Source organism: Amphiprion ocellaris, chromosome 18 (genome assembly GCF_022539595.1).
Source record: "Amphiprion ocellaris isolate individual 3 ecotype Okinawa chromosome 18, ASM2253959v1, whole genome shotgun sequence".
Classification (NCBI taxonomy): domain Eukaryota; kingdom Metazoa; phylum Chordata; class Actinopteri; family Pomacentridae; genus Amphiprion; species Amphiprion ocellaris.
The window spans coordinates 26,120,775-26,146,031 of record NC_072783.1 but is presented as its reverse complement, the minus strand read 5'-3'; the positions used below and the strand labels follow the sequence as shown (position 1 = coordinate 26,146,031).

The following is a 25,257-nucleotide window of genomic DNA, read 5'->3' as shown; positions in this document are numbered from 1 at the left end:
AACTTAGAGTCATTTAAAAACAGATTTGACATCTTACAGATAAAAAGTTAAATACATAAACAATAAATCACACCTTTTCTCATTTTCAGTGCACCAAGAGGTTTATTCCTGCGGTCCTACTAGTATGGCCAAAAGCCTGATTGATTTGTGTGTGGTTTGGCTGTGAATCTGACTTTACCTAAACAATTTCAAGACTTTATGATTCTCTTTTATAGTTCAGGTACTGTTACACTTTGTACTGAGTAACTCCGCTTGTCCACTGTATGCAGGAAAACATCTGAGAAACTGTTTCAGTCACCTGACAGCTACAGTTTTAAAAATAAAAATCTGTGAGCACAGAGTTAGACAGAAGTGAGTTGACCAAACCTCTGCAGCGTGTTCCTCATCTCTCAGCTATTCGATCCACCAACTACCAGCTTGGCATACGTAGATAGAATTTGTTGAATGAAAATGATAATATTCCTGGTTCTACTGCGTCAATTTTGATCTTTTTTTAAAAGAGGCTTTATTATGAGTAAGACAGTGTGGAATATAGCACTCTTTTTATGTGTCAAGCACATTTTAAGCTTTTTACATGATTGCTATGTCGTTAATCTTCAACAAAAATGCATGACGTCACTTTAGAGTCCATGTATCTTAGTGAATGTTTAGATTTTTATTGTCTCTGTCACATCAAATATAGTTGACTTTTTATTGTATTTGTGCCAAATGTAAACTCTTTTCTATCTCGCATAATATTTTACAGTACATATAAGAGTATATTCATAATAGTTGAGCAGCTGTGCGGGTTTTATTGTGTTTTTAAAAGTATACTGTGTGCAATATGTCTGAAAGTTGCTATAGCATGAAATGAGCAACTAGAATTTTCTCTAACTCTTAACTCTTGTTTTATTTTATTGTATTTTATGTACAGCGTCTTTGAGTTACTTGTAAAGCGCTTTATAAATAAAATGTATTATTATTATTATTATTATTATTATTATTATTATTATTATTATTATTATTATTATTATTATTATTATTATTTTTATAATTTTCTGTCATATAAAAACCGTGCTTTCCAACACGTATGTTTCCGTCTGTGATTAGTGCACAGATGCAGCAGAAGTATTTGCTGTACAATCAGAGGGGGAAGTTGCAAACTAAAGACCGTCTTAATTTCTCACTTCAACCATGCAGCACGTCCTCTGCTCAGGAAGGCCAAGTGACGTTTCTGTGGTCAGGGGGCAGAGAAAAAAAATACAGAAGTCTATTTTGAAATGAGAACTTATTTCAGATGCAGCAGTTGACCAACAGCAGATATCCGTTTAATGCCAAACGGAACTTCGGCTGGTGACTCACTGTTATAAAGGCAGCAACAAAGAAACTCCAACTAAATGATTTAGTTTTTTATTTTCAAATACAGATTCAGAAAAATATCCACAGTAAAATTATTTGTACAAAAATATGTATATATAAAGGAAAACTTTCTAAGAATATAAAATGTAACTATAAAATGTTGGAAGCAGAGCCACACTTGTTGATCATATTTAATACAGTTGGATACCCTAAAAAAAAAAAAAAAAAAAAAAAAAAAAAAAAAAAAAACAGAACTACAGGTTTATATGTACTTTAGAGATAAATATTAGATACATTACATGGGATATGTGAAATAGAGAAGCGCTCTTGCAGGGCGTTCATGCAGAAGATGAAATTTCCTCATTGGGCTCTGGGAGAGAGAAACAAAACATGAACAAACTTCCTGTTGAGAGGAAGATTGGCTTTCGTCCTGTGCAACGCAACACAAAACTTTCACTCAACCAGTTGAAGGTGTTTCATGATGCACACTCTGTAAAATGTGTTTTAAAAACTGACATTTAAATGGCAGGTTAGATGTCATATTCACTGTGCGTCTCACCTGTCCAGGTTCGATAAACAGGAAGTTTGAGTGTAGGGTGTGTGATCTCCAGGCAGACTCTCAGACGTGCCCTCTCGTTTTCTCTGGGACCCCTCCTCAGGTTGACCCTGTTGATGTGCAGAGCTCCGGGGTCGTCCTCTCGTTCTTTGTCGCTGTCCTCGTCCACTTCTGACAGCGTTTCTTCCTCCCTTTCAGTGTTGTTGTTATCTCCGTCCACTTTTTCGTCGATGTATTCTATTCCTTCGGTGTCAGGGTCTGCAACTGCTGCTTTTGTTTCTGTGAAGGGACACAGTGACAAAGTTAAAACAGCCCCAATACTCAGAAAGTAAAGTTTGCACATGGTTTCTTTATTGTAAATCCTTTTAAGTTTGTTCAAATTTGACACATAAGTTCCCCTGCCTCCTGAAAAATGGGATTTAACTGTGAGTTATGTTCATTAGTCACTTTTGGAACTGCAAAGCTAGCAGAGTTACCAAATGCTGAAAAAGTCAATTCCAACAAACTTAAGATATGAAGTTGAGTCAACTTGCTTTCATTTGACATTTTCTCAGTTTAAAGACTTTGTTCTTCTGTTAAAATGAAAATCTTGTAGCTGCTGAAACTATTTTGTATCAGCATAAGAAATAAACAGAAGACAACTTGTAAGGTTGTTCTCAGTGATTTAGACATAGGGGAAAATGCACTGGCTTGATTGCAGTTCTTTAAACCAAACAAGATTGTCTATGATGAGGTTAAGCGAAGGATGCAGCCTTGATGTTCCATTTAAATAGTGACAGGTGGAATTGTTGTATGCAGGGAGACTGCCTTAATGCTTAAAAAAATCCTTCAATCCTTGAAAACTTGAATTTTTTAGTGTGATAGGTTATTAGGCCAGAGGTTGTTGTTGTTTCCTATAGTGAAGCGGATTTTAAAAATGGTAACAAGCAGATAGTTGGAGAGGAGAAAGTTTTATAAGGTTTATACCTGAAGTCTAAATCCAGAGTCAGAATGTCATTATTATGGAAAAAAAACGATCATGACTTCATTAAAGATGCATGAAAGACAAACAGAAAGTTTCCACCACACCTGTTTTCTTTGAATTACAAACAAGAAGAGTCTCTGTGGGGAGTTTAATTCCAACAAATGCAACAGTTTTAAGTCTTACTCATTGAAATCCTGGTTTCAAGTGAAAAAGAATTTGAGTTAGAAGAACTTGTGTGTTTAAGTTTGCTAACTGTCTTTAAAATGAAAACTAGACATTTAAATTGAATAAACTTACAATTCACAAAAAAATAAATAAAATGAATTAACTAGAAATGATGAGTCAATGCAGCCAAATTCTTGTATGATATTTTACCATGTATATTTGCTGTGCTACTTGCTTGTTTGTCAGCTGGATTAAGAAAAAAACTACCCAGCTGGATTTCATGGAACTTGGTGGACAGTTGAATGTTCAAAATCTGTTATAAAGTCAAGAATAAACATATTTCAAAGATGAAATGATTCTTGTGTGGACAAAAATATAATAAAAACAAATAATAAAAGTTATTATTCATTATCAAAATGACAAAAATGGCACAAAAACGCATTGATTCTTAAATGGGTAATTTTTGACCCACTTATGGAAGAGTGTAGGGTCCAATCACTCGTGTATCTAAGGGTTAAAAGGTCAAGATTTGAATGCAGTTCTGGTTTTAAATAATGATGAGGGGCCACAGTGTGTAAGAGAGCAGCACTAAATGATCTGCTCAAAGGTGGACTGTAGAAAATATGAGCTGAGTTTCCCACTTATGACTTGCAAATATTTTTGTCAAAGTGTTTGATCCGTGAGGAAAAATAAACTATCTAGATCTACAGTTGGGCTGCACAGTGGATCGGTGGTTCACACTGCTGCCTCACAGCTAGAAGATCTCTGGTTTGCGTCCCGGTCTGGGATCTTTCTGCATGGAGTTTGCATGTTCTCCCTGTGCATGTGTTTGTTTTCTCCAGGTTCTCCAGCTTCCTCCCACAGTCCAAAAACATGCTGAGGTTAATTGGTGATTCTAAACTGTCCATAGGTGTGAATGTGAGTGTGACTGTTTGTCTCTTTATGCATCCCTGTGATAGACTGGTGACCTGTCCAGGTGTCTCCTGCCTTCACCCTAAGTCAGCTGAGATAAACTCCAGCCCCCTGCGACCCTAATGAGGATTTAGTGGTGTATAGATGATGGATGGATGTGTAGATCTTACAATTATAAATCAAGCTTGCACACCTGATAATTTTAAGTATATTGTTGGTAGTTAAAGTATTGAATTACACAAATCTACTTTGAAAAATTGAAGGAGATATTTGAATGATTCATTCCAGTAAGAGCCGACCCCCCTAGAATTAAGGTAAAATCAATACACAGCTGATATGTGAATGTTCAGATTTTACTTTCTATTTTTTTTTTTTAACACTGCAAGTGTGTAGTATAAGACACATCCTACTGATCATTCATTGTTCTGTTCATCGTGTTTAGTTTCCTTTCAAAAGTCAGTGAAAGAAACGCTCTCAATCTGAGGCTAATGGATCCAGACGGTATCTGTGGAGGGTCTCCTGGACTCTCTGCTGTTCTTCTAACCAAGACTAATGTATATGCAGTTTATATTATTGACACCTACTTATTGCATGTCCATTCTTGCGTCTCTCCGGCTGTTTGCTTGTGGGACTCGGCAGGCCTGTTGACCTCTCCAGAGCACACACACTTTTCAGCTCTCTCAGTCCGTCGTCTCCGATCTCCTCAGTCTCACTGGACACCAGCGGCGAGAGCGTCGCTCCTCCTGCTGCCCACAGTAGTTTGACCTTCGGGTGACCTCCCTTCAGCAGGAGAGAGAACACACCGACGCCTTCACTGCTCCAACAGACCGAGATCGAGGGAGGGATGGAGGGAGCAGCTGATGAAAAGGGACATAGCAGAAAGCGAATGAATGAAAGCATACAACACAAAATAGCCGACAGTAAAAGTGCCTTTAATGATTCATACCGATGTCACCGTTTCTCCAGTGTCTCACAATAGGTTCATGCAGGGAACAGTGCTCCACTCTGCAAATAATCCCTCCTCTTCTGTCCTTTATGTCCTGATTTGTTGGCCTCCTCTTCAGAGTGGCCGTCGCCCTGTACAGTCTGGTTAGAGTCTGAATAGGACCCCACATCTCTCCTCCCTCTATCACCTCCTCCTCTCTGTCATCCTGCTCTCCCTCTCTGAGCTTCAGCCAAGTGACTGATATGTTCGGAGGGTAGAAATCTGTGATTTCACATCCCAGAGTTGAAGTCTGATCCGAGGAGCAGGTGGAGCTGACAATGTCGGACACTGTTGGCCTCTTGATGAAGCCTGTTTGGGATAAAATGGAGAATTAATCTCAGCCGTTTTAGCACGTAACCTTACATTTAAAGCTTGTTTTATCCCTCAGTCTTACCTCTGGTCTCTCGGATGACCGGCTGCTTCAGGGCGATGTGGTGAACGCTGACCCACACTTTAGCGGCTCCTCTTTCCAGTTCACTTCGGGGAAGCTTACACTGGCTGAAGGCTGAAAAGAATCCCTCAGAGTTTGGACGAGGGGAGGACGAGGCCTGGGAAGCCACAGGGCTTAGCTCGCCGCCCTGACAGAACCAGCGGAAGGTGATGACATCTGGATGGAACTGGGACGCTCGGACTGTCATGCTGATGACATCTGGAAGAGAGAAACCGCAGGGTTGTAGCCCATTCCAGTAAAGGAGGTTTTAAACATACAATAAAAGACTAATCTGTTGGCTTTACCTGAGTCATTCTGTGTCTCAGCCAGTTGTATTTCCGACACCTCTGGAGGAGCTGAGAGAACAGACAGAACGCACTGTTGCAGAAAGCATGAAAACTAAACCAAAAGCAAAGTAAATACAAGAAGAAAAACCTTTCCTTACAGAGAATAGTGAACTTCTCCGACACCCTCTCCTCCACGATCTTGTCCTTGCCCACGTACGACACCTGACACTTGAACACGGCGCTCTTGTGGATGGAAATCTGGGGGATGAAGGTGAGCGAGGAGATGAGCTGCTGGATGCCGTTTCCAGAAGAGTGCAGCGGCCCCTGAGTGTGCAGCTTGTAGTATCCCAGCTCGCCTCTGGAGGCCAGGAGAGGACCTTTCTCTGAGGCTGGGGAGGTGAGAGTTAGACCGTAGGGGAGATGGATGGTGGTTAGGGGGCTGTAGAGGCAGTTAAAGTTAGCTTTGGAGGTTCCTATGTGTGTAAGGTTGTAAATTGTTAGCAGAAGAGACGACATGGTGTGTTTTAGGAACAGCTGCGATACAAATGACAGATTTTTTTTGCGTCTGAAATCATTCATTTTAAAGTCTAAACACATTTTATTTCCATTTTTTTCTGTTTACAAACCTTTCTACGCCCAGTTAGCCCTTTTATTTCTACTTTAAGGGAACAGTTTTTAAAAGAAAACGCATTTATTTGCTTTCTTGACAAGAGTTTGAGAATGTTGACACCACTTTCCTGCCTGTACAATAAATACGTGAAATTTTTCCACTATTTGATACTGATCAAACATATTCTACATTTAATCAACATCTAACTTTTACACTCAGTAACATATTATAAACCAAGACATTCTCTCCAAATCCAACCAACTTTGCAAACTTTGATGAGCACTAGAATGTAAAATATGTGACTTTGAACAATATATGTGAGCATAGCAGGAGTTTGGGGCTTAAGAAGTGTTTTTTTTCTCTTTCAAGTAGGCTATAAGCTCTCCTACCTGTGATTGAGGTGTCAGTGATGGGGGTGTCATTGAGAAACCATGCAGTCTGGACTCGGTCCACCCTCCTGCCCTCGATGCTCAACGACACTCGGCCCTTTTGACCTACAGTCACTCGCGGAGGGAGGATGATACCCGACACATTGAGCGACTTCTGTTTCTCTGAGGAAATAAAATAATTAGTGAGAGGAACTGAGGGCGGAGGTGGCAGAAATGTTACCATAATTCCTGACCAAGTGTGTTTTGTACACCGTATATGTAAATCTGTGAGTCTTGCTCAGTGAATTGAATGCGGTAGATTAATGGAAATGTGATACAACAATCCAGTTAATAGGAGAGCTACGTAAATAAAGGGCAACTGCATTGTTGCTATTGTTGAAGGTTTAAGCTTTCAGTTTCACCATGATAACAATGGCTTTATAATGAAACTATGCATCTTTACAGGAATATGTTTTAAGTATCTGCTGATTTCCTGGTGTAACATGTTCCTCCAGATGCAACAGGGGAGTGACAGATCAATGGGTCAGAATGATTCACTTTCACAAATGAATGATATTTTAAAAACTTCTCTAATTTTTGTATTTTTTCTTATTAAAAAAATGGTCTTTTCCTCTCTAGGCCGCTTAAAAAATGAAACAAAACAGTTTGAGAAGAACTGGAGCAGTTCATATCCAGGGATGAAGGTCACCATTTGTTGATTTTGACTCACCATCTCTTCTCCTCCAAGAAAAGCCGAAACACAGCAAGAAGACCAGCACTATAGAAATGCACATCATAGCCACAGATGCTTTGGCCGATTTAGTCAACACCGGAGGCTCGTCTAACAGGAAACAGAGAGAGGTAAAGAAATTTAAAGAATCAAGGAAGGGGAGGCAGCAGCAAGAAGATGAATGAGATGTAAACAGTAGCACCTGTTATGTGGTTTGTGCTTGTGAGGCAGCCAGACTGGTTTTTCTTGGGTTTTGCCAACTCATATTTAGTGGCCTTATCTTTCCAAAAAATTACTAGATGTCACCTTGGTGTGATCATGTGGGTTAAACAGAGACATTACAATCATACCTTGAGGATCCAGTTTGTCCAGGTATGCTGAGCCAAGCACAGGATTCGCTGCCCCGGGTTGGTTTACCGAACACTCCACCTTCCCTCCTCGGCCCCTCTGCTCGGGGTTCAGGGTGTAATAACGTCTGGTTCTGTAGGTCCCATCTGGGTTCTGCTCAGGAACAGGAGGCTCAGGGAGGGAGGTGCCGTTTTGAAACCAGGACACGGACACTTCTTCTGGGTAGAAACTCTCCACGTCACAGTAAAGAGTCAGGGGGGTGTTTTTGGAGCTTGGTGGCACGACAGACAGTCGAACGGAGGACAGATCTGAGGACACACAACAGACTTTCATCATCCAGTCAAAGCAGCTAAACATGTTGTCATAGTTAAGCCTTTAATGACAGATGTGATTGCTAAATAAAAAAGAATGTGATGAGTCACTGAGGTTGGTTGCTCAGATGTGACAATGAATCCTTTTGTCACTCACAGGTGATGTTGAGTTGGAAATCCAGCTCTTGATCGCTGCCATCGTGTGACACTCTGCAGCCAAAGGTCGCATTCTGGTCCACACGCGAAGGGTAGAAGGTCAGGTTGTCCACAGCCGTGTAGTATCCATCTGGAGCAAGGTCAGCTTCAACCTGGAGGGGAGACTGAATCACTTGTCCATCTCTGGTCCAGGAGAAAGAGACTGGAGGAGGGTAGAAACCATGTGCTTGGCACTGAAGCTGGCTCTCTGTTTCTAACACCAACCACTGCTGAGGGACGGAGAGAGTCGGGGAGGCTGAAGAAGGAATGGGGGGGAAACAGAAGTCAAAAAAAGCCAAGTTCAGTTTTGTATTTTATTTGGGTTCAAATTAAGGTGTAAATCAAAGGACTGAGCAGAGACATACCAAGGATACTGAATGTAACATTACTGGAGTGCAGGAATGAGGAGTTGTAGCCAACCGTGCATTCATAAACCCCCTGCAGGTCCAAGCTGGCTTTGAGGACGGTCAATGAAAAGTCCCCATTGATGAAATCAGTGGTGTCCCAGCTGAAACCCTCCTTTATCTGTGTTGCTGCTTTTCCAAACAAGGCGATATCAGAGCCATTACTTATCCAGCGGACTGTGATTAGAGACTTGTCTATTTTTCCCTCTTTTACAGGGACAGGGAGCGTCACATTGCAGGGGAGGGTCGCATTTGTGTTCGGGCTGGCTTGGACTTCACTTGAAGACACTAGAAGCAGAAAGAGAAACTTTAGATAGAGGGAAAATAAAGCGATGCTCATTACTGTAACACTGGAAGGCCTACATGAGATGATCTGACCTTTAGCTGCAGTTTCCATTCAAAATTCATCCGTCAAAACAAAACGCAACAAAATAAGTTCAATAAATTGTTGCAATAAACTCTTTTCTAACCCTCTGAAATCCCCAATTGGTTTAAAAGACCTGTTTCTGATGCTCCTTGAACATGTTCTTCCATCAGGAAACTCAACCCAATTTAAGCTTAAAATCACGATATTTCTTTAAAATCACTTCATTCTACAATATTTATATAAATAATATATTTTACAATTTCTCAAAAAATACATTTTTGTGTTTTGTCCCTGGGCCTCTGCCCTCCTCCTCTTTTGTCTGTAAATTTGTAATTTGTCTCAGCTGTGATTCCTGCTGCTGCCTCTGTATTTTGGGTTTGGAGTTTTCTTTGTGTTTGATATATTTTATTTTTCCTACAGTTTGGTAGTATCTACTTCCAAGAGAAGGTCGTTTTTTTAAAATATTTATTTGCTTTAGTTTCAGCAGCACCCATTTGCTTTAAGCCCCCTCACCTTTGTGTGTGTTTTTTAAACCTACCCTTATCAAAATAAACCAAAGACTAAACTCTGGAAACTCAGTGTTTGTTCCACTTGCTTTTTTTACGGTTCAGTTATCCTAGACAGCCGGGTTGTAACAGTTTGCTTTAACCAGATTCTGTAAAAAAACAAACAAAAAAAGTATGTGGAGTCATTAGTGACTCAGCTGTGACCAACTGTGATTCAACAAAAAATTAGGGACTTTTCATCTGACTTGCAGAAGTACAGAAACAAATAAAAAATGTAGGCAGTAAAGTAGAGTCACCCCTCTTCCCCAGTATTACTAAAAGCTGTGGGCACTTGGAAAAATACTGGACATGTTGAATCCAGGGTTTTTCAATTTTTGTAAAACAATCAAATCAATTCCACTTTTCTTTCTTTCTTTTGCGAAGAGTTATTGCATTATAACTCTGTTACACTACATAGAAGACATTTTTGAGTTCTTTCTGCTTCTAGCCTTGGTCGTGCTGTTTCCATCGAGGTGCAGAACTTAACGTTGCAGTAAAAAATGAGCACACAGTGAAGACTAATGTGATAGGAGCAAACAACGCCTAGGAACTGCTTGAGGTTTCGAGGGTTTAGAAATGTCAAACCAACGTGTATTTAGTTATCTGTTATCTATATTGTGCAACAAGTGTGATGACATTTCTTCTTTGAAAAGAAGAAATATCACTATCTTCCTCTTACAAAGGCCAGTCTTGATGTATAACTGGCTGCTTTTGACACTGTCACACGTCTGAACAGACGAACAAACGTTTCAGGTTTTTTTTTAAATAAATCAAACAAAGGGCCAACTTCCACACAGTAATTTCTAATAAATTAACTTAACTTTAAAAATAAAAAATGTTCACATTCAGAACATTAAGTATTAGAATGAAACTGTATCGACTTAAGTGAAATGATTATGTGTTTAGAATTATCTGAGCAAAGTGTACATACCAAAATGTCATCAATTTCAATCAACTCTAAAACTGAGTCACATGAACTTCATATGCTTTGTCAAAGTAAGTCAGGTCTACTTATTACTCCACCAACGAGGTGGAGCCTCGGTGGAGTTATGTGACGATCAGCATTGGTTTGTATCTTTGTCTGTCAGCAACATTACTCAAAAATGGACTGAAGTAATTGGATGAAATTTTCAGGGAAGGTCAGAAATGAAACAAGGACCAAGTGATTAGATTTTGGCAGTGATGCAGCTTATAGTCTGGATCCATGGATTTGTTAAAGATTTCTGTATCATTGCAAGATAGCAGCACGGCGTCACTGTAACTATGACAACAAGTGAACACCACGTCAGCTGCCTGCTGACGATCACATGATTGCGATCCTACTTCAAATCAACGCTGTGGACTTATCGGGACTTATCCGTCGGAAATGGTACAAGGAACAATTGATTAAATTATGGAGGTCTTTCCGAGTCCCATCAATTCCCGCCGTCACATATTTAGGTCACGCAAATTGGTATCCATACATAACGTACACATGCATAACACACTCCTGTGCTCAGCGCAAGGTCATTTTGTTTGTGGGAGCATCTATTATTAAATGGCCACATTCTGTAGTGCTGTGATTTGTGCCATGACTTTTTTCAAGATTTCAGCCGCTGGAAATGATATGACTGAGCAGCCCTGGTGGAGTACTACGTTCTCTGAGTGCTTTTCTAGGTATTAAATAAGATGCACCAAATCTACCTCACTTTAGCTGTCTTAAAAAATAAATTAACTCAGAAAATGTCATTCACACATTAGGACCTATGTGAATATTATTGTAGAATGTCCATGCACCTTACGTAGTTCGATACAACTTTTTTTTTCCAACTACCTGTCAAAGCCATTTTTAATCACTATATTCACTTTAATTTTATACTTCTGTGCCTTGAAATGTGTAAATACTGTACATTGAATTTTAATTTCAGTTTTATATACTAACCTCTATTGTTAATGTTACTAACCTGCTTTTTTTTTTTTTTTTTTTTTTGGTAATTTATTTTGTTGTATGTAAGCTGCTGAACACTTAAATTTCCCTCGGGATTAATAAATTATCTATCTATCTATCTATCTATCTATCTATCTATCTATCTATCTATCTATCTATCTATCTATCTATCTATCTATCTATCTATCATCTATCTATCTATCTTATCTCTAGAAAGCCTAGTTTTTTGTTGTTTTTTTTTTGTATACTGTATTGACATTAAGTGTTGAGGTAGAATATTTCATTTTATTTTGTAATTCCTGTGTCCCCTTCATTGCACAGCTATAGCTTTACTGTGATAATTTGTCTTTAAATAACAACCCTGAATGTAAAAGCTGGTTGGAGGTCATTAATCGCTACAGGAGGCTCAGTCTTTGTGCCCTCTTTGTAGCTAAACCTTAAAACTGTTCTCAGCCAAACAAATTTGGAATACCCATCGCAGATCAACAACAATCAAAGTCTCAACAAAACACGAGTGAAATAATGATTTGAACTTAAACATTAATGCTTGCTAAATGTTTATACTCACGTGAATTAGGTACAAATTATTAAACGACACAAGTACGCAGGCAAAAATACAGAAAACTCAGTACAATTAAGATAGTAGCATAAATGAAGTTAAATTGAGTATTTAATTAACAGATCAGGATCTTGTTTGCATGTACAGACACTGTTGAGCAGGGGTTACAATATGTCTCTCTTATGCCTTTCATTAGCTAATCCAATAAGTGCCATTATAATACCACATGATCAAAGTAAAACCGTGAAAGCAAATAACATTTATTCAGTGTGTTTATTTAAACTGACACGTGTCATAACTCTGAATGAGCAATGATAAGAAAATTAGAGTCAGGAGGCTTTGAGTTCCATGAAATCCACTCTTCATTCGTTCTTTTCATCCCTAAGAGTAAATCAGTAATCTCAGCGTACGCCAATAAATCAGTGTAAATATAAAGCCTTTCAGACAGCTCTGACCATCCAATCAGCTTAATTAGTAACTAGTACAATAAACACTTGTTGGCAGATATAGTTTGAGTGGAAAACTTTCTTTAGCGGGGAGTAATTACGTTGCACCTCTTGCTAAGTGTGACAAATGGGTCGATAATATCAGGCTGACAAGAAGGAAAAGAATGAAGGTCAGCAAACGTGACTAATGCCTCTGACACACTTATTTTTGGTTGCAAAGACACAAATAGTTCAAACCACTTGGCAGCAAACATCACACTGATCCATACTGTGACTGTTCAAATTCATTATTTAAAATGTCACATCAGAAGATTCGATATTGATCATATGTTGTCTCAAAGTACTTTCACTGCTTGTATCAATGCTAATTATCATCATCTAATTATGTAGTAAACAGACAACAATGTTATCTTATATTTTCATGGCAATTTCACTTTTTTCACAACTTTGCACAGAAACTTTAGTCATAATTCTGCCCATTTTTAGGCTTCAGGGTGCACATTTAACTTTATGTTGCAGTACTTTGCACCATGAGTCAATGTACATATTGCAAATTTTGTAGAAATTCAATCAAAGGACATTTTGTGTAATGACCGCATAATAATTCAGGATTTTTCAAATCACAAATCACAGCACTCCATTCCATAGATGCAAAAATTGTAAAAATCCAACTGAGCAGGCCTAGTCATATATTTGTAGCATCGATCAGTATGACTAATGTGACTAGAGATGAAGCTACATCAACATAACACTTTATCACACATCACCACAAAATAAAGTTAAATAAATGTTGACAATAACAGGTTAAAGTACAATTAACGTGTACTTTTGCACAGCTGTCACCCAGTAAGCCACTATAAGAGCCACAGAAACTAATGATTTGTTTTGGGACTTAACTGTCAAGTGTCCCTGTTACAAGCCTTCACATGCAGAATTCATCTGAAATATTTCACTGTCAACATTTCTAATTTCACCCGAGAAGCTCAAACTTAGCTGACAGGTAAAGAAACCTCGGCGTTTCCTCTGTTAGCGGCCTGTGAGTGTAACAACACAATACTCACCATGCTTTATGAGCGTCAGCAGGACGACATGGACGAGGACTTTACACTGCATGGCCAGGTTCATTCAACACCGACTTCTTATCATCAGGTCCTGTTGGCGTCTTTTATAGAGCCATGGGGTGGCAGTGGGCGGGTTTGGCCCTGCCAGTTGGGAAATAAGAAATATGGTTCCTGGGCCTCACAGAAGTGAAAGGAGGCCCTTGATATGTGCAAGTCCTCCTAAATAATCAAGCCCTGAGGAGTAACAGAGCGAGAAAGGGAGAAAGAACAAGAAGGGAGATGTGCAGTGACGAACAAGTGGGGAGACTGGTCACTTAAGATTCAGACGGGCCTCTGGCCAAGGTTTTGGGGCTACTTTACATTGGTGCAGTGTTGCCATGAACAAACGGAGAGAGTAATCCCACTGAGCTTATGTGGGCAAACACTCAGGCGAGACTACAACTCCTTTCTATCTGGGGAAAAGTTAGTGTGGTGTTGCATTTTGGAGAAAAAGGAGTCTCTTTTATTCCCCGTCTGTCTCTCCAGCCAGCTGCTGCTATGATCAGTCCCTCTGATAGTTAATGTTTAGCCACAACAAGCGCTTGATGTCTGACGGAAAAGGTGTCATCTGCTTCATCCCCCTCTGAATATTCATTAACTTGATTAGCTGTTTAGATTGTTTGACTTTGCACGTTAATTGGCCTTTAAACACACCAGTCTGGGTTAAGTTCTTATTTGGAGATCACACAGTGGATCTGTGTCACTCTGTTCCCTCTCTGCTTTATTTTGCGTTTGCTGGAAAACAAAAGTGAGGCTTGAAAGTCTTGAAAAGAAAGTGATTAATGTGTTCCAGGTCCCTGTTTGTCTTTGGTGCCTGTGTTCACTTATGACTCTGTGTGATTCAGCGCTGTGTTTTCTCTTCTTTCTTTGTCTGACATTCATTTTGCTTTTATCAGATTGAAAGATTGATTGGGGTTGCTGGGAGTGTTGGAAAAAAACAGAACATGTGGATTTGATGGAATTCACAACAGCTGATGGAAGGAATGAAGTGACTCAAATATTGTGAAAATGCTTCCTGGTTGCTTTAATGCCATCCTGACAAGCAAAAATGTTGTGAGGTTGACATATGGCCAAAATAAACTGAAATGAATACTACTAATGTGGACAGATTTGAACTTTTGGCAAGAAAGGGATATAAATTCAAAAGTCCTATAACTGTGAGTGGTGCAACTTTATCTACTATACGCTGCCTTGTAGTTTTATACTTCTGTCAACTGCGATTCGAATTCATGCCTGTCCAAATTCACATAATACATGTAGTGAGGAAACCAAAAGAATTTATTTTGTTGGAATCCAGGATTATTATCAGTGTGAAATATGATGCCAATCATTTTTTTTCCTGTTTTGGTGTTGAATTATGGCCAGAAAAGCATCGTTATGAAACAAAATGATGTTGAAGTGAAGTTGACTTTCGACCTTTAGGGTATTAAATGTCATGCTTTTGTCATTTTAACCTTTAAGACATTTGTGACAGAAAAAAAAATCTTGGGTTTTCAAACAGAACGCACACTCAAGTAGTTAACAACCTAAGAAGTACCTTCACATTTCCATGAGGAGTTTTGCATTACTTGTAAGCAGTAATAATAAGAGGCGGGTATTCAAAGTTGTGCCCTGGTGCTGGTGGTGCTGTGATCTCAGTTGCTTAAAAACATGTTCACGGTTGGTTCATTTATCAAAAACTAAATACACTAAAACTGTATACTTGTACTTGAGGAATTAGATTTTATTTCATATACATTCAGTGTTTTACTGTGCTCATTTCAGGATTTTGTGCTTTTTACTTCATCACATTTGTTTTGGACGCTTCAGCTGCTATTTTCTTCATAGGTTCAGATCAACATTTAACATTTATTCTCATAATTAGTTTTGCTTTTATTTGCAAAGGGAGAGTGCAGAGGAGCACGGTTAATACAGTAGAGAATGAACGAATGACAGAGGAAGTGATGCTCCTCCTGCAAATGCAATTATTCAATTATCAATAAGATACATATACAAATGTAATTTATATATAGTACAACACTAAATATGGTGCTTACTGCAGAGGTGTGGTACTGTAAGGAAAATGAATCGATTGCACAGATTCAGCTGCAATATTCCACCAGATTGTATCTTTACAATCAATAACAACAGTAAATATGTAATTGCAGTGATAAATAATATTTCCGGTGATAGTGCACATGAATAAATTCAGTACGAGATGAATAGCAGCTTGATTAGTATTTGTCACACTGTGAGCAGAATATCATAAATAAAAAGATGTTCCCCAACTGGGATCAATAGTAATTTTTCATTTTTAGAAAAATGTTTTTAGAAACATTTGTCAGGGAGGGTGAGGGTCCTCTTGGGTGGGCCCCTCTCAACTAACCAGATCCTGGGCAGCTGAGAGAGGCTTGTGATTGGAGGATGCTGGTAGACCTGGACCAAAAGCTCTGCTTCCCACCTGAGATCACATCCACCAGCCTGCAACCAGACCTGGTGCTATGGTCAGCTTCGCCTAGACACATCTACATCATCGAGCTCACAGTGTCCTGGGAGAGCTCAGTAGAGGACGCCTATGATGGCAAGAAGTTCAGATATATAGAGCTTGCTGGAAGGTGAGGGTCCAACCAGTCAAAGTAAGCTGCAGAGGCTTCATAGCCACCTCGACATCTTGGCTTCTCCGGGAGATGGGAGTACGTGGGAAGGCCCACCGGGAGGCGATCAAGGACCTCTCCAGAGCTGCTGAAAAGGGAAGTCAGTGGCTGTGGATAAAGAGAAAGGACTCCACCTGGGCCTTCAAGTGAGTAGATGGCACCTAGCGGGTGAACCTGGGATGCTGGGATTCACTGCTGAACCCTCTGGAGGTGTCGAGAGCCTATCAGCGAAACATCAAAGAAGGAAGGCGCCCACTTGATAACCCAGAGGATGTCCTCACTCACTGGACCATCCCACAGAGTCTTAGGTGTCTCATGTATGCAAGAAGGGATATCAACATCTAGTCCTACACAACAGATCTTTGTTCTGAAACATCAGACTTTCCAGAAACTGTATTAGTGTTGATTTTGTGGTTAAGGCTCTGAGATACTGATCAGAAGTTCAGGGCCTCAGACCCACCAAACTGAACTCTATCTGGTCCTGTAGTGCTGTAATGTGACATCTGACCTCTGACTTAGACTACATTTGGTTGTACCTGGTGCAATGATAATATAATTGATGTTTTTATTTTCCATGTTTAATCCCATGGGAATACACGAGTTTCACACACATGTAGACCATGAAAGTGTTCCACAATCACGTTTCCCACACGAAGAGTGCACGTGAAATTCATATGATCTTTATACAGTGGTGATTATGCAACAGAGTAAAGAAAAAAACACAAAATATGTTCGGAAACAAGGTACAGTATATGTATGTATGTATGTATATGATTCAGTGCAAACTACTGATTGCTCAGAGGTTTATTGGATGCTTTAATGGACAGAGCTACTCACACTGGAATGGAGAGAAACAGGTTTGAGCAGGGAGTTTTCACTGCACTAACCAGTACATGCGATTGTTCGCACTGTAGTATTTTTTGTTTATTAGAGACGGTGTCTTCTCTCTGAAGTCAGAAGGTTAGTGAGCGTCTGGTATGGCAGGCTGGACTGTAAGGATACTGCTGCTGTGTGCAGCCCTGATGGAGCGAGGTGAGCTTTTACACCAACTTCCCAGTTTATTACTCTTGTGTTCACCCACACGCTCTATTTGAGAGCATTAAATCTCCTCTTTTTTGCGGCATATTTTCAGGTTTTGATTAGACTTTTTGAGATAGTGATGGTCTCAATTAACCATTTTTAAAAAATTGCAGAGAAAATCAAACTACTGCTGCTGTGAATACAAGCTAAATTACTGCAGAGCTGTTTCATTGTAATAAGCTAACACTAACACGTTTTGAGAGTGAAGTAATTACGTGTGACGAATGAATTCATAAACCACTGAGAGGTTTAACTGTCAAGTAGCTGCTTAATTAAGCTTTACTTTAGCGGATCTGTGCTTGCTTGGTACAATGACTGGTCTCTTTTAGGCCTAGAATACTAGAACATGGTGAATAAGTTTATTGATGACTCACATAAAGAAAAGATCCAGTAAGATCTGCATGAAATCAAACTTGTTTTTTTTCTTCTATTAACGTTCATCTCTATCAAACCAATATATGGTAGTGATGTGTAGAGCTGTGAAAAAAATTATGTAACAGAATAAAACATGAATAATTAATAAAACACAGCTCGTCTGTCTGAACTATTCAAGGAAGCTGCTTGAACTCTAGTGCCACCTTGTGACTGCAGCTATAGAGATCTACCACACTGTTGATACTCAGCTGCAACTAACTTTTTTACCTCTTATTTCTACAGGGTTGAACGCTCAGAGTAAGTAAAGTCACATTTCATATCTTCCACGGAGCCAATGATGCATACACTGAACAGCTATGAAAAGACCTTTTAGTTTTGCAGATGAATCAGTGTAACTTTACTGCATATCTGCTGTCTGTCAGACTGTGGAGAGGCACCTCTGAACACCAGAGTAGTGGGTGGTACAAACTCCTTGGCCGGCTCGTGGCCCTGGCAGGTCAGCATCCACCTGCGGGGGTCTCACATCTGTGGAGGGTCCGTCATCAACACCGAGTGGGTTCTCACAGCAGCCCACTGCATCTTGACGTAAGACATCAGCTACCTTTTCTTTTGCTGTGCTTTACATTTCTCCTGGGAACATCCCAGGTTAAAAATTCTTCTCACCAATTGTACCTGATCACAGACCCGATATTAGGTTGGGCATACAATTCTGTTTGGTATTGCTGACTTAAAACCAGCTCAATTTGAAAATGTTCAATGCACGTTATTGTTTTATCTGCAGTTTCTCACCGACAATCATCATACTAGATCATTTTTGTTGGTCTGGAATCATAAGTGAGAATCAAAGGTCTGGTAGTAAGTGGTGTATTGAGTTGTAACCAGCTGATTTCCCCTCACTGTCCTCTTCAAAGCATGAAGTAGAAATGACTACGACCACTAAATGTGCAAAAAATGTGAAATGCCCTATAAAGCCAATGTTTGGTTTGTCTTTCTAGACTCGTTTAAGATAACAAAAACACAATGATTCTTATTTTCAGGTGATAATACACTAAGAAAACACAAGCATCGATTTACATTCCGTTTCTGCCACTAGATGAAATCTCACACATTAGACTTCTAAAATACAGTGTGCTTGTTTTTTTTAGCAAGTGACGTTTTGTAAATTTAGAATAACTTGTTTGTTGCACAATTGTAACGGAAAACTGTGACAACTATCACAAATTAGTACACACTCTATTATCATATTTTGTTGTCCTACAAAAGAAAAGAACATTTATTCTACACTATAACAGTGAATGTAAATGATCCAGTACCAAATACAGGTAAATGTCGATCAGACCACTGTGATAGAAACATTTAGGTGTCATTAAACTGCACATATATTTTACCAAATTTTACCAATTGTAAAGCTGCAACACAACTTCCCACTTCTGTATTGACAGAAGTTAAAAGTCAGACAGCAGCGGATGGAGTGGAGCACTTCCTTAGCTTAAATGCAACATCAGTGTCAACATCCAACTGCAACCAGGAGCTGGGGGCTGATTTGACTTTGTGAACACGTGATATGCACATATTCGCCTTTTCAGATTTGTTGGGTTTGTTCCAAAAATGTGCACTGGCTTGTGACAAATAGTAATTTAAGTGTCAACATTGCTAAAAATCCACCTGATACATGTTTTTGGTGCCTTTATTAGACTGGGGAATGTGAGCAAAGAGCGAAGTGGGTTGACATACAGTAAATGTCAAGTAACTTGAAACTGAAAAAGGAACTCACCAACAATAAACACATGGTATATTTGTTAGCCTCTTAGTAATCTGGTCACTCCCACCCTTTACTTGAGGAACTGAAATTTACTGGCGCTTACGCGGTTCACTTCTGATAAAACTGCGGCTTCATGAAACCTACTGAAAAACTGCAGAACAAATTATTTCACAGCACACTCATTTAAAAAAAAAAAAACAACTGCTATAATGAGGGTCTTATCTGACCCAACCTCACAGCTTTGCCACACCCTGCACTGTAAATGACTGGTATCTTTAACTTGTATAACTTTAACACACAGCTTCTGCATTTTAAAGTTACACAAGACAGCTTTAGTTCACAAATTACTCACTATACTGTTATTCTGTCTACATCTGACACTTTCTGAGACAGACCAGGCACAGCTGGTTAAACTCACAGTATTGATTATGGGCTATAATGTACTTATTTCAACTATTTCCCAATGGACTGACATTAAACTGAACTCTAGAGCTTTTTTTTTTTTTTTTGAAGATCCAGCCACACACATTGTTTCTAATTTATAATCCAGATTGGGCTGTCTTTGCTTGCTCTGTGTCAAAAAGTATTTTCATTTGCATTAATGTAGTATTATGTACACACTAATTGATTTAATGAATGTTTTTTTTTTTATAAATAACAGAAACACACTTAGTCAATGGACTCTCTACTTCGGAAGAGAAACTCAGGCTGGCCCGAATCCTAACGAGGTGTCTCGCTCTGTGGTCCAGATCATCGTCCATCCTAACTTCAATAACTCGCTCTACAACAACGACATCGCCCTGATGAAGCTCAACAGCCCCATTACTTTCACTAACTTTATCAGACCTGTCTGCCTGGCAAGTAACTCCAGCCAGTTCTTCAACGCTACACTCTGCTGGGCCACCGGCTGGGGAAACCTGGCCAAGGGCCGTGAGTATCCTTTCAGATTTTGTGTCTGGTGGCATGTTACCATCCAACCTCTAGGGCACACATGGCCACCACAGGCCATAACATGGCAGAATACGCGTTTTCTGTCACTTACATTTGAATTTCTCTTCTGTTTCATGCAGTTATTATTAATTCCTCTTTAGAAACAGCTGCTGTTAGAAACAGGTTTTGGTATTAACCAATTAACCAAAGTAGGTTATGGCCTAATTGTGGTGCTAGATGAAAAACAAACAAAAGGGTTAGAGCATTTGAATGCATTACCAAAGCCGTGCAAATTTTGTCACAATCCATCCTGTTGGAAGAACCAACCGTCAAACAAGAAAAGCACTCAGAGAGCGCAGTACTCCGCCGAGGCTGTTCAGTCGTTGTATGATTTCCGTAGTAGGATCACAGTCATGTGATCGTCAGCAGGCAGCTGATGTAGAGATCACTTATTGTCATGGTTACAGTGACACCGTGATGCCATCTCACAATGATACAGAAATCTTTAACAGATCCGTGGATCCAGACTATAAGCTGCATCACTACCAAAATCTAATGAGGTGGTCCTTGTGTCGTTTATGACCTTCCCAGAAAATTTCATCCAAATCCGTTTGTCCGTTTTTGAGTGATGTTGCGCACAGACAGACAGACCGACAAATATATGCTGATAGTCACATCACTCAACCGAGTTCTTTGGCAGAGTAACAAATGTGCACAAGTTCTGTATCAGCATTTGTGTTTGTGGGACACTAACCTGTCATCTTGTAAATAATACTTTGGAAATTGGATGACAGCCCATTGATCTTTCACTCTCTCTCCTCCACAGAGCCTTTGCCAGCTTCTTCGCCACTGCAGGAGGTTCAGGTTCCCATCATTGGATTAAACCAGTGCACCTGCAATTACTTGCCAAGTCCAAATGCAAATATCACTGACCTGATGATCTGTGCCGGGCAAGAAAACAGAGGAATATGTCAGGTTAGAGCAGGGGTGGGCAATTAATTTTCATATGGGGCCACATGAGAAACTTTGCCGGCTGTTAAGGGCCGGACCAGTACACTTAAAAGCTCTGCTCAATATATACCTCAATAAAAACAGTAAATGAAACATTACAATGATACAATGAAAATGTGGAACACAGAACACAACTATTTAATGAAAGATTTTGTCATTTAAACTATGATTGCTGGCTATTGAGTTGTAGATATTTTTGATGGTGTGACTTCCTTCAGTGTGGCTTGAGAGAAACTTCAGCTTTCTCATAAAAGCGGTCACCAGGCTGTACATTTCATCGTTTAAGCACCTTGTCCAGGCTGATCCATCTGACAGCTGTCTGGTAAACCAAGGTCACCATGTTCACTATCATCTCCTCCAAAAAGACAACAAACTGTCTGTGGTTTAGTGCTCTCGCCCCGATAAAGTGAACTACTTTAGCTACAACATCAGTCACGTGGTTGATTTTTAGCACTAACTTACACAGCACCTCCTGATGTATAATACAATGCAAAAATATCAGTTTCTGTTCTGGGTTTATTTTAGTCACTTTATCTTGCATCCGTTTCAAAAGTCCAACATTTTTCCCTGTCAAATTTGGACAGCCATCAGTTGTAACACCAACCAAATTCTCCCATTTTAGTCCCAGCTTGTTCATGCGTGTATTTACCTCAGTGAACAAATCACTCACCGTCGTGGTTCCTTCATTGGCTGCACAGCTGCCAGCTCCTCCGTCATCTCAAAGGTTTTTGTTAGTCCACGTACAAAGATGAGTAACTGAGCTGTGTCACGGACATCACAGCTCTCGTCCAGAGCCAAGGACAAAACGTCAAAATCGTCCACTATGTTGTGCAGCTGAAGCTCCAGATTTCGGCGCTGCTCTCCGCCCGCCTCGTTACGGTTCGCCTCCAAAGGGGCACATTAACGAACGCTCCTTTCTTCTCCGGGCATATAAACGCTGCAGAGTCCACCAGACATTCTCTTATAAACTCCATCAGAGAATGGCTTACTGACGTCATTTTATGTGTGAGCTTTGGTAAAAAATCCTTGCTGCTTTAGCAGTTTAGCAGCAAACCTTCAGATATCCTCCCCGCTCTGCATCAGTCAAATGTTTGTACTTCTCTGCATGTTTGGTCTCGTAATGTCGAATCAGATTTTTTTTTTTTTTTTTTTTTTTATTGAAGTATGTACAGTTCAAGACAGTTCACAGAATTGTAACATACATCTTGAAAGAACAAGTGGAGTACAGTTTTTTTCTTTCTTTTTAAAATTAGGCACACTAAGGCAAGGTATTACACTTATTCAGTTAAAAAAACAAGGATCTTTTAATACTATTACATAATACTGAGGATTTCCTGTTTATAATACAAGCAAATTTTAAAGACTTAAAATACTATGAGAAATAGTTTAGAAATACAGCAAAAATAGGAGTGGAGCTTCTCCATTTACAGGTATGAATAAAAAATTTACCCATTACAATAACAAAATTAACAGTATCTGAAATTGTCAAGTCCAAATTGTCCATATAATAGATGACATCATTCAAAATAAAAGGGGGTACATTTGGAATTGATTCATATTATAATCCTTGAGCACCGCGATCTGTTCGCCACAAACTAGCCCACAGATTTATCTCTGATTTCAGTTAAGAAATACCTGGAAGTCCATGTCTTGTTAAAAACTCTGCATTTGGAATCAATCTTTCTTTTTTGCCGTTAGCTGACATGTTCCCGGGCTGAAGCTAACCAACAAACCAATCAGCACATAAACCTTATGCTAAGTACGGAAAGCACGCGCGAAAAAAACGTAAGGTCGCGCGCATAGATGGCAGAAACCAACGGGTGACGTCACGGGTGCGACATCCATGTTTATATACAGTCTATGGTCGCGCGTGATCTTATAGCCTAAGGTCACGCGCGAAAAAACGGTAACTTAGCAGATCTTTCAAAATAAAAGCAGTGCAGGCGTATTGCTTGCATGTGTTGTGATGATATATATTTGCATTGACTTTTAATATTTTCCAATGACCTCATACGGGCCAGTCAGGGCCATCCGGTGGGTTAGAGCCATAGCAAATATCTGTAATATCGAGTGTTTACTTACTTGACACACTAAATCTTAAAGTCAGCTTTAGCATGCTAACTGTCACCAGCACCATAATGTAACTATGGAGCGTCACAAGACTAACATGTTTATATTTTTGTTATGAAAATGTTCATCAGTGAATTTTGCAGGTCTAATCTATCATTCTATGCATGTTACCAGCTGTATCATTTAGCTCTTTGTGTTTATCTTGCTCCTTTCAGGGGGACTCTGGGGGACCTTTGCAATGTAAACAAGGCTCTTCATGGGTCCAGGCTGGTCTTGCCAGTTTCGGAGTACCTTGTGCCCTGGCAGGCTTCCCTGAGGTTTTCACCCGTGTGTCTGAATTCCAGTCGTGGATCCAGGATCAAGTGACAGGAGCAAACGTTAGCTTTGTCACATTCGCTTCTACTGGCACCGACCCGGATAACAGCTTTGTGTGCAGAACCACAGAAACTGGAAGTTCAGATAAGCTTGCACCTGGGCTTGCATTTGTTGCAGTCTTAACGACAGTGTTGCTGCATCACGTTTGACCTCCATAGAGCTTCTCCTGTTCTGCTCTGTTTGCCTTTTGATTAATTTGTAAGGGTTATGCTTAAATATTACACAATGATGATTGTAGGTGAGTCTGGATGATGAAAGAATCACCTCATTTTAGCTTTGCCTTTGAAAAATTGCACTGCTCTCAGTGCAAACTTTGTTAAATCATCTTCTCAGGAAATAATTATTTTGGTAGTTAAAGGTATTTATTATTAGCTGCACCACAAAGCGCTTATTATGCAAACAACAAATAATCAAATAATTTACTTGACTAAATAAAATTTATAGATTTAGCTAAATAAAAATGGTGTTACTTAGCATTGTATACAATGATGGAAGAAACAGATTCTTCATAGAAACAAAAGCTCTAAATTTCACTTACTTGAAGAGCATTTCAATAGCAGCATTCTGCTTGCTCTTAGTAAATTAAAGGAGGTGTGTGATTTTCTGTTTTTTTATATGTGATCTGCTAATAAAAAGAGTCTTTTGAGTAAAAGAAAAAAACTTGTGTTATATGCACCATTGTACAGTTGCATTTTTAACAGTGAAACTCAGTGGGAAGATGATTTTGGGGCCATCATGCATCCATAGACTTCATGTGCATCATGTGATAAATGTGCAAGTTGTAGTTCTGCAGTTTGACCACAAGGTCTAATAAGCAAATAACCATGGGGCACATCAAGACAAATCCCAGAGTAATGATGCAACAGTGGGCAATAAAATTTCTACCGACCCTGTCTGGTCCTTTATCTTCCCCCTCTTCCCTTTGTTCTCTATAGATTATTTTTGGGATGAATCAAATAATGTTCGTTTTGGGATCTTGTTGCAAAACGCTCGAAATACACTTCTGCAGAGATACATAGAAATGTGATGCTAACTGACCTGGCAGCTACTTTATACATATATGGCTCATGATACAAACAAGGAAGTGAAAGTGAAGATCTAGCAATCAACATGTGAATTTAAATGGTGCCTACTGATCTGTAACATGAAACCTGGGTTTGCCTGAGGATCCTCAAGTAAGTAAAACATCAATGAAGCTTGTAGGAGCATTATGGATGCTTTAAATAATGTAATTGATGTAATTCACAATGAAACACCTTTAATCCATTCAGAACTACACACAAATGCCAAGAATACTCTCCCATAGATGTGTGGTAAAGATCAACACCTGGGTCTTTGTATGGATTGTACTGTAACCAATAATATAAAGTGCCTCTCCTGCAAACGCAGTTTTTAAATGATTTTCCAGGATGAAAATAAACTCAATTATGATGTCATGAGATGCAATGTTTTAGGTCAGGTTCACAAATTGGAT

General features: G+C 39.4%; 2 protein-coding genes across 4 annotated transcripts; one reads left to right on the top strand and one right to left on the bottom strand.

Annotated features, from left to right (window-relative positions):
• Window positions 1-1,373: 1,373 nt before the first annotated feature.
• Window positions 1,374-21,230, bottom strand: si:ch211-180a12.2 (uncharacterized). 3 transcript variants are annotated; one of them, XM_023289819.3, is made up of 13 exons: window positions 21,082-21,230; window positions 8,565-8,891; window positions 8,162-8,455; window positions 7,696-8,001; window positions 7,346-7,456; window positions 6,637-6,798; window positions 5,796-6,110; window positions 5,656-5,706; window positions 5,315-5,569; window positions 4,882-5,229; window positions 4,520-4,792; window positions 1,898-2,173; window positions 1,374-1,708 (listed from the first exon to the last, which is right to left on the bottom strand). In XM_023289819.3, the coding sequence occupies exons 1-13, from the start codon at window positions 21,086-21,088 to the stop codon at window positions 1,677-1,679; spliced, it is 2,757 nt and encodes a 918-aa protein (XP_023145587.2). In that variant the 5' UTR covers window positions 21,089-21,230; the 3' UTR covers window positions 1,374-1,676. The 3 variants fall into 3 exon arrangements, with proteins under 3 accessions (XP_023145587.2, XP_023145586.2, XP_023145588.2); XM_023289818.3 differs by lacking the exon at window positions 21,082-21,230 and adding an exon at window positions 13,509-13,676; XM_023289820.3 differs by lacking the exon at window positions 21,082-21,230 and adding an exon at window positions 13,509-13,671 and having other exon boundaries at window positions 5,796-6,026.
• zgc:123217 (uncharacterized protein LOC641414 homolog) lies at window positions 17,069-24,672 on the top strand. Its single transcript, XM_023289821.3, has 6 exons — window positions 17,069-17,212; window positions 17,918-17,932; window positions 18,058-18,220; window positions 20,059-20,327; window positions 21,154-21,302; window positions 23,624-24,672. Exons 1-6 carry the CDS (start codon window positions 17,158-17,160, stop codon window positions 23,930-23,932), a joined length of 960 nt encoding a protein of 319 aa, XP_023145589.2. The 5' UTR covers window positions 17,069-17,157; the 3' UTR covers window positions 23,933-24,672.
• Window positions 24,673-25,257: the final 585 nt, after the last annotated feature.